Here is a 13,914-nt window from a genome sequence, read left to right on the forward strand (position 1 = left end):
TCCATAGAAATATATTTCTATATTTATGGAAAGAAAATTCATATAGGATATAAAAATTCTAATTCTCGTCAGCTGAAAACTGAAATTTTTTTTTTGCCAGAATGCCTTTAAGCTTTTAGATATAATAGGATAATATTTTTTCTTTATTATACTATACAACTTTTTCATAAACATAAATACTCAACTAAATATAAATTATTGTAAAAATATTATTTTTGATTAATTAAATTATTAAAATTATTTTTTAATATTATATTTCAAAATATAAATATTTTATAAAAAATTCAAATGAAAAAAAATCTTTCTCCGAACCAAACGACTCCAACTCTATTTTTTATATATTGTAGTTCTAATTATATTTCTTCACAGGCACTGATCAGGCCGGTCTCTGCCGAGAAAATCTAGGAGGCGTTTTGATCTCTAGCTGAGGATAAGCTCCGGATCTAGATGACTTTCCTCCAATCTTCTTTAGGAGATATTGTTCATTGATCAGATGGGATGTGGTAGAGACTATTCAGCAGTTTTTCTGCACAGCAGCGATACCTGCGGACTGGAAGAGGAATTTGTCACCCAGATTTCGAAGAGACAGAATGCCACGGAGCCATGCCACTATCAGCCGATCATCTTGTGCATCACTTTGTACAAGGCTATGACGAAGGTATTAGTCGCTAGACTGAGGAGCATCTTACCGAGACTTATTAGCCCGAAGTAAAGAGCCTTGTGGGAGGGCGGAGTATCACCAACAATGTTCTCATCGCCTAGGAGTTCGTGCACGACCTCCAGAGAGCCTTGAGCCGGAGGAGAATAATGGGGGGTCAAGTTGGACATGGAAAGAGCCTACGATAGGATGAGCTAGGATTTCTTGTGGTGCTCGCTAGTGAGTTTTGGATTTTATGAGGATTGGATTGGTTGGGTGCTGGGATGTGTTAGGTCTCCTTTCTTTGCCATATTAGTGACGACTTGCCTACACAATTCTTTGAGTCCTCGATTGGGTTGCAGCAAGCACACCCACCATCTCCAATGCTCTTCATCCTATGTTTGGATGCGCTATCTGGAGCCCTTCGGCGTGCTGCGGAGACCCAGGCCTTGGAGGCTTATAGATCGGTGCCAGCATCTATTCAAATATTGCATCTTCTATTCGCCGATGACTGCATGCTCCCGGTGCGGCTACAAGGCAAGCAACAAGGGTGATAAGAGAATTCTTAAGGATTACTATGCAGCCTTCGGTCCGCGAGTTAATCTTGCCAAGTCTGCCATTAGCTTCAGTCTGAAGACCAAGTCGCAAGTGAAGGCATCTATCAAGGAGATATTGGGTGTGGAAGAGCAGGAGGGCACTATGAGGTATCTGGAAGTCCCCATCACAGGTCGCCGCCTTCGATGCAGAGACTGCTCCGATGTCGAGTTGAATATCAAACATAGGCTTGAGGAGTCGTAGATAGGTGTACTTTCTATGATGGACAGAGTGACCTTAGTTGGTCGGTTCTCAATTCGATCCCGGTCTACCTATTATCGAACACTATTGCACCGGTATCGTTGTTGAGGTCCCTAGAGCAGCTGTTCAGGAACTTCATCTGGGGTAGACGAAAGGGTAGAGGGGCATTCACTTGGTGGCATAGGAGGTGGTCTATCAGCTGATCAGACAGGAGGGTCTGGGGGACCACTCACTAACGACAAGGTGGGAGGTGGTGGTGACAAGATATGTAGCCAAGTACATCCTAAAACCTAATAGCCTGTGGAGTGATCTACTGAGAGCCAAGTACAGAGCTCACACGGCGGCTACAGATTCTAGGCATAGCGCCACTGCTCTTTCACTTGGAGGGAGATCTGCTCTCATCCTTTGTTGGTGCTTACTGTGATCAGATGGGTTATTAGTGATGGTCAGTCCATTGATGTCTTGGAAGATAGCTGGGTGTCCGAGCAGCTGCTCTATCGGGTGCCGACCATGATCGATTCACCGAGGTTGGCGAACTGTAGAGTCAGCAACTTGATCACTCTAGAGAGAGCAGGTGGAACGAGGTACTTATTAGGAAGGCGTTCGGAGAGCAGCTAGTTGATAGGATTCTAGCTATTCCGCTACCTATTGGGGAGATGTTGGACAAACTAATTTGGGCAGTCACAAGAAGGTCCAAGGTGTGGCCCACGGATCTACAGGCGGCGATGGGAGGGGGAGCTGCCTAATAGATGGATGGTGGATGGATTTGAAGGATGCATGTTCACCCCTCGAGAGGCCTTGTTCATACGTAAGGTGGCTTGGGGTTGTCTACCGATCAGGAACGTGTTGGCTGGGAGGGGTGTCAGGATCACCCGACTTGTGGTAGGTGATCTAACATGGAGGAGTTCATTAGCTATATTCTGCTTGGGTGTCCGTGGGCAACACAGATTTGGAGGAGGGCTTCATTTCCTTCGCCTCAGTCCATTTGGTCTGCCGATGATCTGCTACGCCATATTAGGGAAGCCATGTAGAGACCGAGGACGGTAGAGTGGGGTATCACCTGGGCCTATTTGGCGTATCATATATGGTTGGACAGGAATGTCTAGGTCATTGAAGATAAGTAGGCTCTCTCGAGGAGTATAGTAGAGAGAGCTCTTCTCTAGGTTGAGAGCACCCACCCCCGGCCATCTTAAGGTGAACGTCAATGGCAACGCTTCTAGTGACGGAGATAGAGTAGGCATAAACTTTGTGATCAGGAGTCATGACTTAAGGTTGATTGCTGCTGGGGGACGACGCACCGTTGGATCGACAACCATGGGGACAGAGCTCAGGGCAGCATGGCAGGGATCACCTATGCAAGACGGGTACTGAGGGCTGAGCATATCCTCCTAAAATGGGATTCAGCTATGGTGATCGAGTGGATACGAGATGAGGGACGGAGGGGGATGGGGTGGAGGGGAATGTGAACTCTTTGCTCTGTGACATCCGTTGGATGGTGGGGGATTGTAGCTTCTTCCAAGCCGTACATGTGTACAGGGAGGCAAACAAGGCCACCGACTAGGTTGCCTCCTTTGCTACCCAATACCTCGAAGAGATCCTTTGGACATATTAGGGGGCCGCTTCTCCAGTGCTATGTCATCTTCTTTTTCTTAATTCTACTGGCTGTACTTACACTAGATTAGTGTGAGCAGCCGTTGTACTAACAGGAAAAACTATATAACAAGAAATCTGGAAACTTGATACCTCTCCTCCCACTCCCATTCTCGACCATGGGTGCTCGGACTTCGAGGAAAAAAATGTAGCCCTAACCACCCTGAGAGCTTTTGCCGCTACCGAGAGGGAGTAGCTATCAATCATGTTGGGGGAGCCATGTCCGCCCGATTGCTGTGAAGTGTCCTCAAGGAGCAGGAGGACAAGAGTTTGGGGCCGTCCGACCTCAATTTGGAGCTTAGTTTGGATTAGATGTCTTGGATTAGTTTTCTCCGTAATTTTTTTTCTTTTTTTAAAAAATATTGGGTTGAGAACGATACCCACATGCCATTTTTTTTTTTGCATGCATATTTTTCTATAAATTTAAATTTATGTGAATACCCTCTTAAAATATATATCTATTTCTGTACCCTTATAAAATACTGTTTTTGCACAAAAACTTCTAATATAATGGTTCTTCTAACACGGTTAATAAAAATTATATTTATTTTAGCTAAAAACAAAATAAAATAAAATTTTGAAATTATTTTTTTGTCTTTCATTGTGATCATCTTATAAATTATTTTTTTTTTGCATATATACCCATTAAAAGTATTTTAGTCATTTTAATTAGAAATTGTTAATTTTTAATTGTGTTAGATGATGTGGGTAGATATACAAAAATATGGATAAAAAATAATAGAATAGCAATATATATATATATATATATATATTATTTTTATTTTCTTTTACTTAACCAGCTAAGATGCAAGATCACGTGCGCACTCCGCTGACGGGGTGAGAAATCCCTTACGCTCATCGAACGGTGTCGGCAACATTGTCCCAAAGGGAAGGGCGTTCCCGCAAATAACAATCCCTCATCCCGGCCGTCCTCGCTCTCTCCGTCTTTTCCGATGGAGACGCCGTCGCATCTGCTGAGGCTGGTTCTCAGCTGCCGGAAGATAACGGCGCAGGTGACATTCCCGGGGACGGAGACGATCGTGGCGATGGCGTCGTCCGGCGAGCAAGAGTTCGTGGCCCAGCAGCGCGCCCGCCTCGGCCGCTTCCCCCGCTCCCGCAGCGAGTGGGACGCCCGCGTCGCCGCCCGTGTCGGCGAGAAGCTCGGCCTCCGCCTTAAGGAGGTCGGCGTCTCAGCCGTCCAGATCGACCTGGCCGAGGAGCTCTCCCGCCCGCCCCACTACCGTCGCCCCCTCGCCTCCCTTTTCGGTTCCATTCAGCGCGCCGGCGTCCACGTCGCCGATGCCGAGAAATTGCAGTGGCCACGATGATGGTGCACTCACATCGCAAACTTCTTGTTCGTTCTCTTCCCTTCTCTCTATATCGAGTAGGGTTAAGATTAGGGATTGGGAATTGGGATTCCACCGGTGTGTCCGGTTCTGTGCTTTCTTTTTTTTCTTTGTCAATTTTGTTATATACATCAAGTGATCGACTATAGAGACCGATTCTGAAGCGATGATAAATTTCGAACGTTTACAATGAAATTTCTGAAAATGTTAATCTCTTTTTATGATTCTTTTTCCTCTTTATTTTAATTTCAAGGGAAAAACCTGGCCTGTTTTGTTCCCTTTAATATATATATATATATATATATATATATATTATTAGGTATTGCACGAGTAGTGCATCTGATTTATATATTGAAGTTGCAAATAACCAACCTTTTTATTTGAAGGAAAATTCCTGATTTCTTTTGTTGGATGGTTTCATGTAATTGTGAATTAAATTCTCTGCTGTGAACAAGTAATTGTGCTATTTACCGAAGAAGGTGGCATTCTAAAAGATTGAGCTAGGGAACTTGTCTTATAATGTGAGATGCAAGGGATGGTTTGTTTATATATGCACAAGAGGCCTACATATAGCATGAGTTGCATGTAACTACCTCTTTTTTAGACGGGACTCAAGTTAACTAATTCATAATCCAAACTAGTACCATCAGCTATATGAATCCTTTCCCTCTTATTTCACTTTATTTAGGACCATATTTTCTAAAAGATATAGCGATGCAAAATCGTTATTTACTGCTTCATACCTTATAATTTTCAATCTATCTATAGCCCCGTTTCTTGTATCAATCACTTCTTATATTGGTGCATCTCGACCTACATTGTATATATCCAAACTATGTAGGTCGTCTTTCTCTTAATTTGTCCTTGATTGATACTATCTCTATTTTTTTTTACAAACGACTTCATTTTTTATTTTATCTTTTCTTATATCATCATATATCTATCTTAACATTCTTATTTTTACCACTTATTTTATACATGTTGTTTTTTAACCTTCCAGTATTCTATATCATAAAGTATAGTTGGTCATATGGTTGTCCTATAAATATTTCATTCAATTATATAGGTATTTTTACGCTCATAAAATATCCTAATTGCACATGTTTATTTTGTCCACTCTACTTTAATTCTATGAATAACATCTTTTTTTTTTATCTCATATTACTTACAAATAATCAATCTTAAATATCGAAAATGATCACTTTTAGGAACTTTATGATCCTTAATTTTCACTCCATTTTAATCTTTATTTCTAATTTTACTAAAATTATATTTTATGTATTTCGTCTTGCTCTTATTTAACCTGAAATAATTAGATTTTAATGCACTTTTCCATTATTTCAACTGATTATTAGCTCCAACCTTAATTTGATTTCATCCATAACGATCATATTATCCATAAATAGCATGCATCAAAGAATATCATCCTAAATATGTTTAGTAAGTTTATCAATAACTAGTGCATAATAATAATGGTTTAGAGCAAATCCTTGATGTAAATTTACTATGATTGCAAACTCACTATTATTACTATTAGTAATTCTTACATTTGTAATTCTTACATTAGTAGCTGTTCTTGATCATATTAATACAACTACCAGAAACTTTCTTTTCTAACACAAACTATAAGATCTCTCTAATATGCAGATGTTGTTTTTTCTGTATTTTTCCATTTATCTCTAAAGGAAAAAATAACTTCCACAGTTGACTTTCTTGGCACAAAACTAAACTAGTTTCTAATATTTTTTTTATCACACTTCAAGCTATGCTCAATTATCCTCTCTCAAAGTTTTATAGTATGGATTATGACTTTAATACCATGATAGTTAAAATAATTTGAATATTTTCTTCATTCTTATAAATTGTGCTATAAATTTTTTCCTCCGTTCATCAAGCATCTTCTTGGTTTTCAAGATTTTATTAAATAAATTTATCAACTAAATTACTCCTACGTCATTTAAGCACATGCAAACCTCCATATGGATTCTATCATGTCCAACCACTTTTCTATTTTCATCTTTTTCATAGCCTCCTTCATCTCATATACTTTATATATATATATATATATATATATATATATATATATATATATATATATATATATATATATATATATATATATATATATATATATATATATATATATATATATATATATATATATATATAACATCTCTACTCTTAGCGGAACTAATAAGGTGGGCTCAATCGTTTACATGACTTTTATTGAAAATTTTATTAAAATAATTTTTTCCATCTTTCTTTGATCTCGTTCTCAGTCAATTTTTTTATTTTCATCTTTGATATATTTAACCTATGTCAAGTTTCTAGTTTTCTTTTCTTTTGATCTTGCATCTTATAAATATTTTTCTCTCTATCTTTAGTTTCTAATCTGAGAAATAACTTTTTATGCACTTTGAATCTGGTCTCTTATACCGTTTTCTTAACTTCTTTCTCAACTATCTTATAACTTTCATTCACTTCTTTTTTGCTATTTTTAGTAGCTTCTATAGCACTTTCTTACGCCTTGACTCTAAATGAACTTTCTCATTCTATCACCAAGTTTTTTTAATGAGTGATCCTTTTCCTTTTAATTCTCCTAATATACTTGTAGCTACTTTTCAATTCTATTAGCCATATCTTTTTATATGATATTAATTTTACCATCTAGATCCCATTTTTCTTTCTTAATATTTTATTCTTAAAAGCTACTTATTTCTCTTCTTGTAAATTTCACCGCCTAGTCCTTAAGTTCCTATTTTTTTAGTTTTTCTCCTTCATTTCTTAATATATATCCAAAACCAGCAATCCATATTGATTGGTTAGACTCTTACACGGTATAATTTTACAATCTTTATATAAATATGATTAACCATTTTAGTAGGGAAGAAATCTATTTGACTAATATTTTGTTTATTTTTAAAAATTATCAAGCGAGAGTCCTTCTTCCTAAAGCAAGTGTTAGTTAATAGTAGGCCATATGCTATCAAAAACTCCAAAATATCATTTCCTTTCTCATTTCTATGTATCTGTCATGGAATGATGGAAATCATATCCTCTTTGCACCCTTTCAAAACTACATTTTATTTTTTTTTCATGTGGAATCTATTCCTATATTTTTTTTCTTTTCATTAGGAATCTTTTGAATTAATCCATTCTTGTTCTCCTAAAAAGTGTTACTTTGTAGTATCATACAATTCTACTTGAGGACGATAAGCACTAATAATATTAATAGACTCTTCTCCTAACACTAATGTTACCAAGATTATTCTATCTCTCATTCTTTTAATATTATTGGAAAAAATATTAGACACTTCGACCTTGGGCCAGACTTGCCCCTTCGACCCCAGATGTTGATGAAGAAGAACAACCTTAGCCCCAGCCAAGCAGCTGACCAAACGAAGTGAGCGACCTCAACCCCAGTCGAAGAGCCATCAGTCAAGGAGAACAATCAACACATATCGACAAGGATTGACAGTCATACTAATTGATAACTCTGATGGCTAATAGTTGTGGCAGCACCACGACCTGCACCCTATCAGCACTGCTCGCCGCCCACGCGAATTGGCACCCACGCCTTGGCCGCACAACCGCCGTTACTTGACCATCATTGCACGCCATGTCAGGCCAGGTAACGACAAAATGGGCTCTCCAATATAAAGGAGCAGCTCGGAGAATCTTAGGTATGCATTCAATATTACTCATAGAGCCTACACTCAGCTGAAATTCTCTCTTCCACACTATTGCCTCCTAGTTCTGACTTAGGCATCGGAGGGTCTCCCGCTAGAAACTCTCCAGCAAGCGGATCTTTTGTAGGCCACACACAGAGGATAGCCACACCCCATACCTCGGTCAGCCTGCTTAGTTTCATCTCCCGTCGACCTCAGGGTAATCCAAGCTGAGCTTTGACCTCAGCCCAATTTCGATGGCAACAGATTGTCGCTAGAGGAAGGGTCACTAGTCTCCAACAACATTGACATCCATTGAAGGGAGAGACAACCAACATGAAGACATGAGGAGCCCCCGGCGCACCACGTGCTTCACAACGCCGCGCTCTGATTGCAAACCTGGAGCCTACTCCACCAGAATGATCTGTTGCATCTGTGGGTAATGAGCAGTTTCTTCAACAGGTACGGATGCTGGCTGCAGTAGTCCAGGGCTTGCAGTAGGCAGTGGCGTGACCGGAGCCAATCCAACCAGAATCCGGCTGACCCAGTCACCGCTCTCGATCGCTGGTGCATGGCATGCGCTTGGTTAGCTACTGCTCCCAATGTTGATATTCGAAGCATTTTCACCAGAGCCGATATAGTCTGTAGAGCAGTCCTGACCGAAAACAGCATACTCCGAGCCCTCCATTTCAGTGTGAATTGCATCCAGAGCCTCTCACCTGTTTGCCTCATCGAGTCTCTATCTCGACGGGTTCCAACCTCGATTGAATAATCGAAAAAATGGGTTGGCAGATTTAGGCCCTTAGGGGACAGGCTCCGAGAGCCAACAACGATCTTAATTTTTCTTGGAGCCTCCCTTCACCAGGCGGATCATGGAGGAACTGATTCTACCTCGGTTCAAGATGCCCCAAGTAGAGCCATACGACGGCGCCTTGGATCTTTTGGACCACCTTGAGAATTTCAAGGCTCTCGAGGTGAACAACCTGAGCCCACTCAAAATTTCTCTAGGACCACAGCCTAGAGATGCATTAGGGACTATAGTCCAATTCCTCTGGGACCACAATCCAGATATGCCTCTGGGACCATAGTCTAGAGATGAACAAGTCGAGCTGCTTCGAATGCCTTTGGGACTACAGTCCAGAGATGCACCTGGGACCATAGTCCAGAGATGCACATGGGACCATAGTCCAGAGATGAATAAGTCGAGCCTACTTGGAATTCTTCTGGGACCATAGTCCAGAGATACCTCTGGGACCATAGTCCAGAGATGAACAAGTCGAGCTCACTCGGGATCCCTCTGGAGCAAGACTCTAAAGAAGATCAACAGCTAAGGAAACACCCCAATCCGACATAGGACCTCCTTTAGCTGAGCTCACTCGAGATTCCTTGGGTGCCAAACTTTAGGAAGATCGATGAGGAGCCCAAGACAAGCTAAAGTTTTATAAGGAGAAGAGTTCAGTGCGACAACCTAAGCTCAAGCCAAGAGATGAACAACACAAGTAAAGGCTGAAGTCAAGAACTTTGGAAAATTCTTTACTTTTCATTATCTTTTAGGATATACATTAAACTCGGTAGGGCCCGAGTGAAGAAAGCTATAACCAAAGGTCGAAGCTTGGGGCGACGACTTGAAATCAAACAAAAAACAAGCAGCAAGAACAAAAGCCAAAGTCATGTACTTTAGAAAATTTTATACTTTCATTAGTTTTGATATTTTACACTAACCTCAGTAGAGGTAAAATGAAAAAAAAGTACGTTGAGCTTGGTAAAACAAGCAAAGAGATAGAAAAGCGGGACTTCATTCCTCGCCTTTACTGTTGTCACTTGCCGAGGTACCCAATTTTCTTCGGTTGAAAAGAAGAGTTTCCGATCTGGCCTTGCAAGATGCAGATCTTCGTGAAGACCCTCACCAACAGAACCATCACCATGGAGGTCAAGTCCTCGCATATGATCTGCAACATCAAGGCAAAGATCAAGGATGAGGAGGGCATCCCCCAGATCGACTCCTTCTCCCTCCTCGGTGCCTTCGCCTGTTGTCGCCTCCACCAACCTCGCCCTCTTCACTGATGCCGAGGTCGTTGCCTCCGCCATCGACATCGCCGCCTTTGCCACCCTCACCTTTGCCGTTGGTTCCATTGTCGTCGTCGTCATTAAGGCTAGAGAAGTCTAACCCCGAGAAAAGCTGCTGGGCCCGAGCTCGGCATTCCTTGAAGCCCTTTCCAAAGGTGTCAGTCATGTTCTCCAAAGTCTCCTCTCAGAACTCCTCCAAGGAGCGGTACTCCTCAACCGCTCTGGTTGATTTATGCTCGGCTTGGGTGACGAGCTTCCTGGCCTCGGTGACTTTTTCCTCATACTTGGCCTCACCCGAAGGTGACAGCTCCTGAGCTCGAGAAGAGCGGCCGGATGATCGACTCCCCTCTGAGGTGTTAACCTCACTATTGCTCATGGAGGGAAAGCTGAAGAAGGAGAAGAGACGAGGAAACAAGAAAAAAGACAAAGGGATGTAGTTGAGCAGCCAAGAAATAAAAATCCATCGGAAATGGAGAAGCATAGAGGATGCCAGTGCCGGAGGGACGGAGATTTGCCGAAGCACCACTTGGGAGCCTAAACACTTGAGCGCGTGGGCGGAGCAAATGAAGCAAGAAGTATAATCTGAAGGAAGGGGCCACCCTTATATAAAGATGCGGATGACTCCGATCGAAGCGTCGGTCTGGCAGCCTGGGCTGACGATCCATGTGTTAGCCAAAGGTACAACATGAGCAATTGCCGAATTGCTGCATTAATGGCGCATCGGAGTCATCCCACAATGATGATGCCATGGGATAGCCTCGCAATGATGACATCTTGAGATGGCCTGAACTCGGTGATGTTTTGGAAAAACTAATCGACGCATTTATTGCCCCTTGACAACGACTCTGTCCTCGATTGAGATGACGACTTGACTTCCATTGTACAAACCGGAATGCAGTTGGGCCTCGAAAGTGGGGGGCAATTGATGAGAGAAATATTGGACACTCGACCTCGGACAAGACCGAACTCTCCATGACCTCAGCATAAGCTGACCTCAGATAACTTCGACCCTAACCGAGGAGCCGATCAACCGAGGTAAACAACTTCGCCTCCAACTAAGGAGCCCATCAACATATCCTGACAAGGACTGATAGTCCTAGCAACCGACAGCTCTGGCAACCTGCAGTCGTGGTAGCATCGTAGTTTGCGCTTGACAGTGCTACATGTTGCCCAGGTGGACTAACTCCTGCATTGTTTCCATACAATCGACCGTTATCTGGCCATCAATGCACGCCACATCAGCTTAGGTAACGACAAAATCGATTCCCCTATATAAAAGGGCAGTTCAGGGGATCTCAGGTACGTGATAACATGCACTACATGATATTCATTCCTCATAAAGAACTACATTCTACGAAATCTTTCTTTTCACACTGTTGCCTCTCTATTCTGACTTAGGCATCTGAGGGTTTTTCACCGGAAATTCTCCGGCAAGTGGACTTCTTGCAGGCTGTCTTCGGAGGAGACCAATGCCCGACACCGCAATCAGTCTGCTTAGCTCGTCTCCAGCCAACCTCAGAGTCGTCTGAGCTGCCCTCCGACCTCGGTTTAGATTCGGCAGTAGCAGTATCGGAGGGCCCAACTGAAGTCAATCCAGTAAGCCTTTATTTTTGTATACAAAGCGGCATCTCTCCGCGAATCGACTAGCACACTCCAAACCTCTATAGTCGGAGAGAATTTTGGCATCAACAATTCCTACTCCATCTTTATTCCTATCTTTTCTAATATATCAAAGTTTACAAACCATCTTACCAACTTTCTTTGCCTTTTATTTTACCAACTTAGTCTTTTGCCAGTAAGCTACGTCATTTCTTCTCCTTATTATTATAATATAATATTATAATATCTATAATATGATAAGATACTATAATAACATCAGTGGAGGGTTATCGTACTATCTCCATGTTAAACAACGAAATATATGAACTGCAATTGCAGCTTTTATATACGAGCAGGTATAGAGTTAGTATTTTGTAGTTGTAGCTACATCTAGAAACGTTGGCATCTAGAAATATAAGCATCCAAACAGCCCAACCATTTTAACTCGTTCAAACCAACAAATCACATGAAATACGTCAAATCACATGGGATACGTCTCATGGTATTGTTTTAATTTTCTTAATATATAAGACAAATCTGACATTCAGGAACGCCAGGGAATGGAGAGGACGGAGTCGTCGTTGGAACCCCGCAAAAGGACAGACATTAACTGTTAATTCCAGTACCGAAAGGTCGACAGCCACCTGCCCGCCTCACGCACGCCTGCCCACCTCACCGATTTTCAAATAAATGTATTTATTGGGTTCAACCGGAAAGTGGACCATAATATTAATGATCCAACCAAACTTTAGGTATAGCAAATTACAAAATAGTCATATAGTTCTACTTCTAACTACTAAGTTGATCCAAATTAGTGCACGCTAGGGCAAGACAGCATAACTTTGTGAGCTAGAACAAGTTCCTTTCTTTCTTTGCAGCAGTATACTGCTGCAGATCATCTATATGTAAGCCGAGGATTGGTGCAAATATATATGTAAGTCATAGTTAATTTCATCGGTCCTATATGTAAGTCGAGGATCGGTGCAAATATATGGGGATACGAAGGTTTAAAGTAGTTTTGAGAAGAAAAAATTTGAATCAAAAGAAAATGATCTATTTGAGATTTTCAGGTTTCTTTTGTTTGGGAATGAAATGAAAAATCGTATTGTATGTTGCATCTTTTTAACAAATCAACTTTTGTCTCCTCTCTTTTCTATATTGAATTGACTTAGTAAGGATCCAAGTGTCGTTCTACAAATCACTAACTACCACATAAGATCGGTGGCCTAAACAGTGCCACCAATAAGTTTGAATCTTGGATCTCCTTTAAGAATAGACTTGGTATAGAGGTACTCAAGGATTTGAGCTAATAGTTATTGGCTCCCAAACATTGAAAATGAAATGGTCGTTATGTTTTAAGACTAATGAGCTAGGCTTGGCCAAGGGGTTGTTGGTACCTCATTCTCATTGAAAGAGGTCTGCAGTCTGAGGCTTGGAAAAATGAGAATTATGCATATATGACACTTGGAAAAATGAGAATATATGACACAGATGTGGAAGATTTGGTTCTTAGCAAGACTTACTTTGATGGTTGAGGAATAAACATGATAGAGTTGGATTCAATAATAGGTGGTGTGATTCATCTTGGTTAGCTCCAATAACTAAAATTTAGGAAATAAATATTTGCATCCTCCATGTATGATTAACAAGATGATTAAATGGAATTTTAGCCTAGGTACCAAACTTTACTTTTAACCATGTGGGTTTTGAAGGAAAAAACCTACATTATTTTTGATCTTTTCCAAAAATGAATCATTATTCATTTATTTTATTATTTTTTATTCATGCAAGCCCAACACTTTTTTTTTTTGCTAAAAAAAGCCTAGCACTTCAAAAAAATACTATTGCCCCAATTCTCAAATGCACGCACATATTTAACTCGATTAATACAAATAATCGACAATGGATACCTATCTAAAAATATTTTTTACAATAGTCATGAGAGCAGGGATACAATTTCAACAAGGTCCAAAATAGATTGATTCATGCAAAGAAATAAATTTCACTTTTGCAAAAAAAAAAAGATTTAAATGCATACATGCATGCTTACACACACACACACACACACACACACACACACACATATATATATATATATATATATATATATATATATATATATATATATATATATATATATATATATATATAT

The 13,914-nt window shown here is 40.6% G+C and overlaps 1 protein-coding gene across 1 annotated transcript; it reads left to right on the top strand.

Moving 5' to 3' along the window:
• Positions 1-3,890: 3,890 nt before the first annotated feature.
• On the top strand, positions 3,891-4,649 carry LOC103700644. Its single transcript, XM_008782550.3, has one exon. It carries the CDS (start codon positions 4,036-4,038, stop codon positions 4,408-4,410), a length of 375 nt encoding a protein of 124 aa, XP_008780772.1. The 5' UTR covers positions 3,891-4,035; the 3' UTR covers positions 4,411-4,649.
• The last annotated feature ends 9,265 nt before the right edge of the window (positions 4,650-13,914 follow it).

This window comes from Phoenix dactylifera, chromosome 7, assembly GCF_009389715.1.
Source record: "Phoenix dactylifera cultivar Barhee BC4 chromosome 7, palm_55x_up_171113_PBpolish2nd_filt_p, whole genome shotgun sequence".
NCBI classification, from domain to species: Eukaryota; Viridiplantae; Streptophyta; class Magnoliopsida; order Arecales; family Arecaceae; genus Phoenix; species Phoenix dactylifera.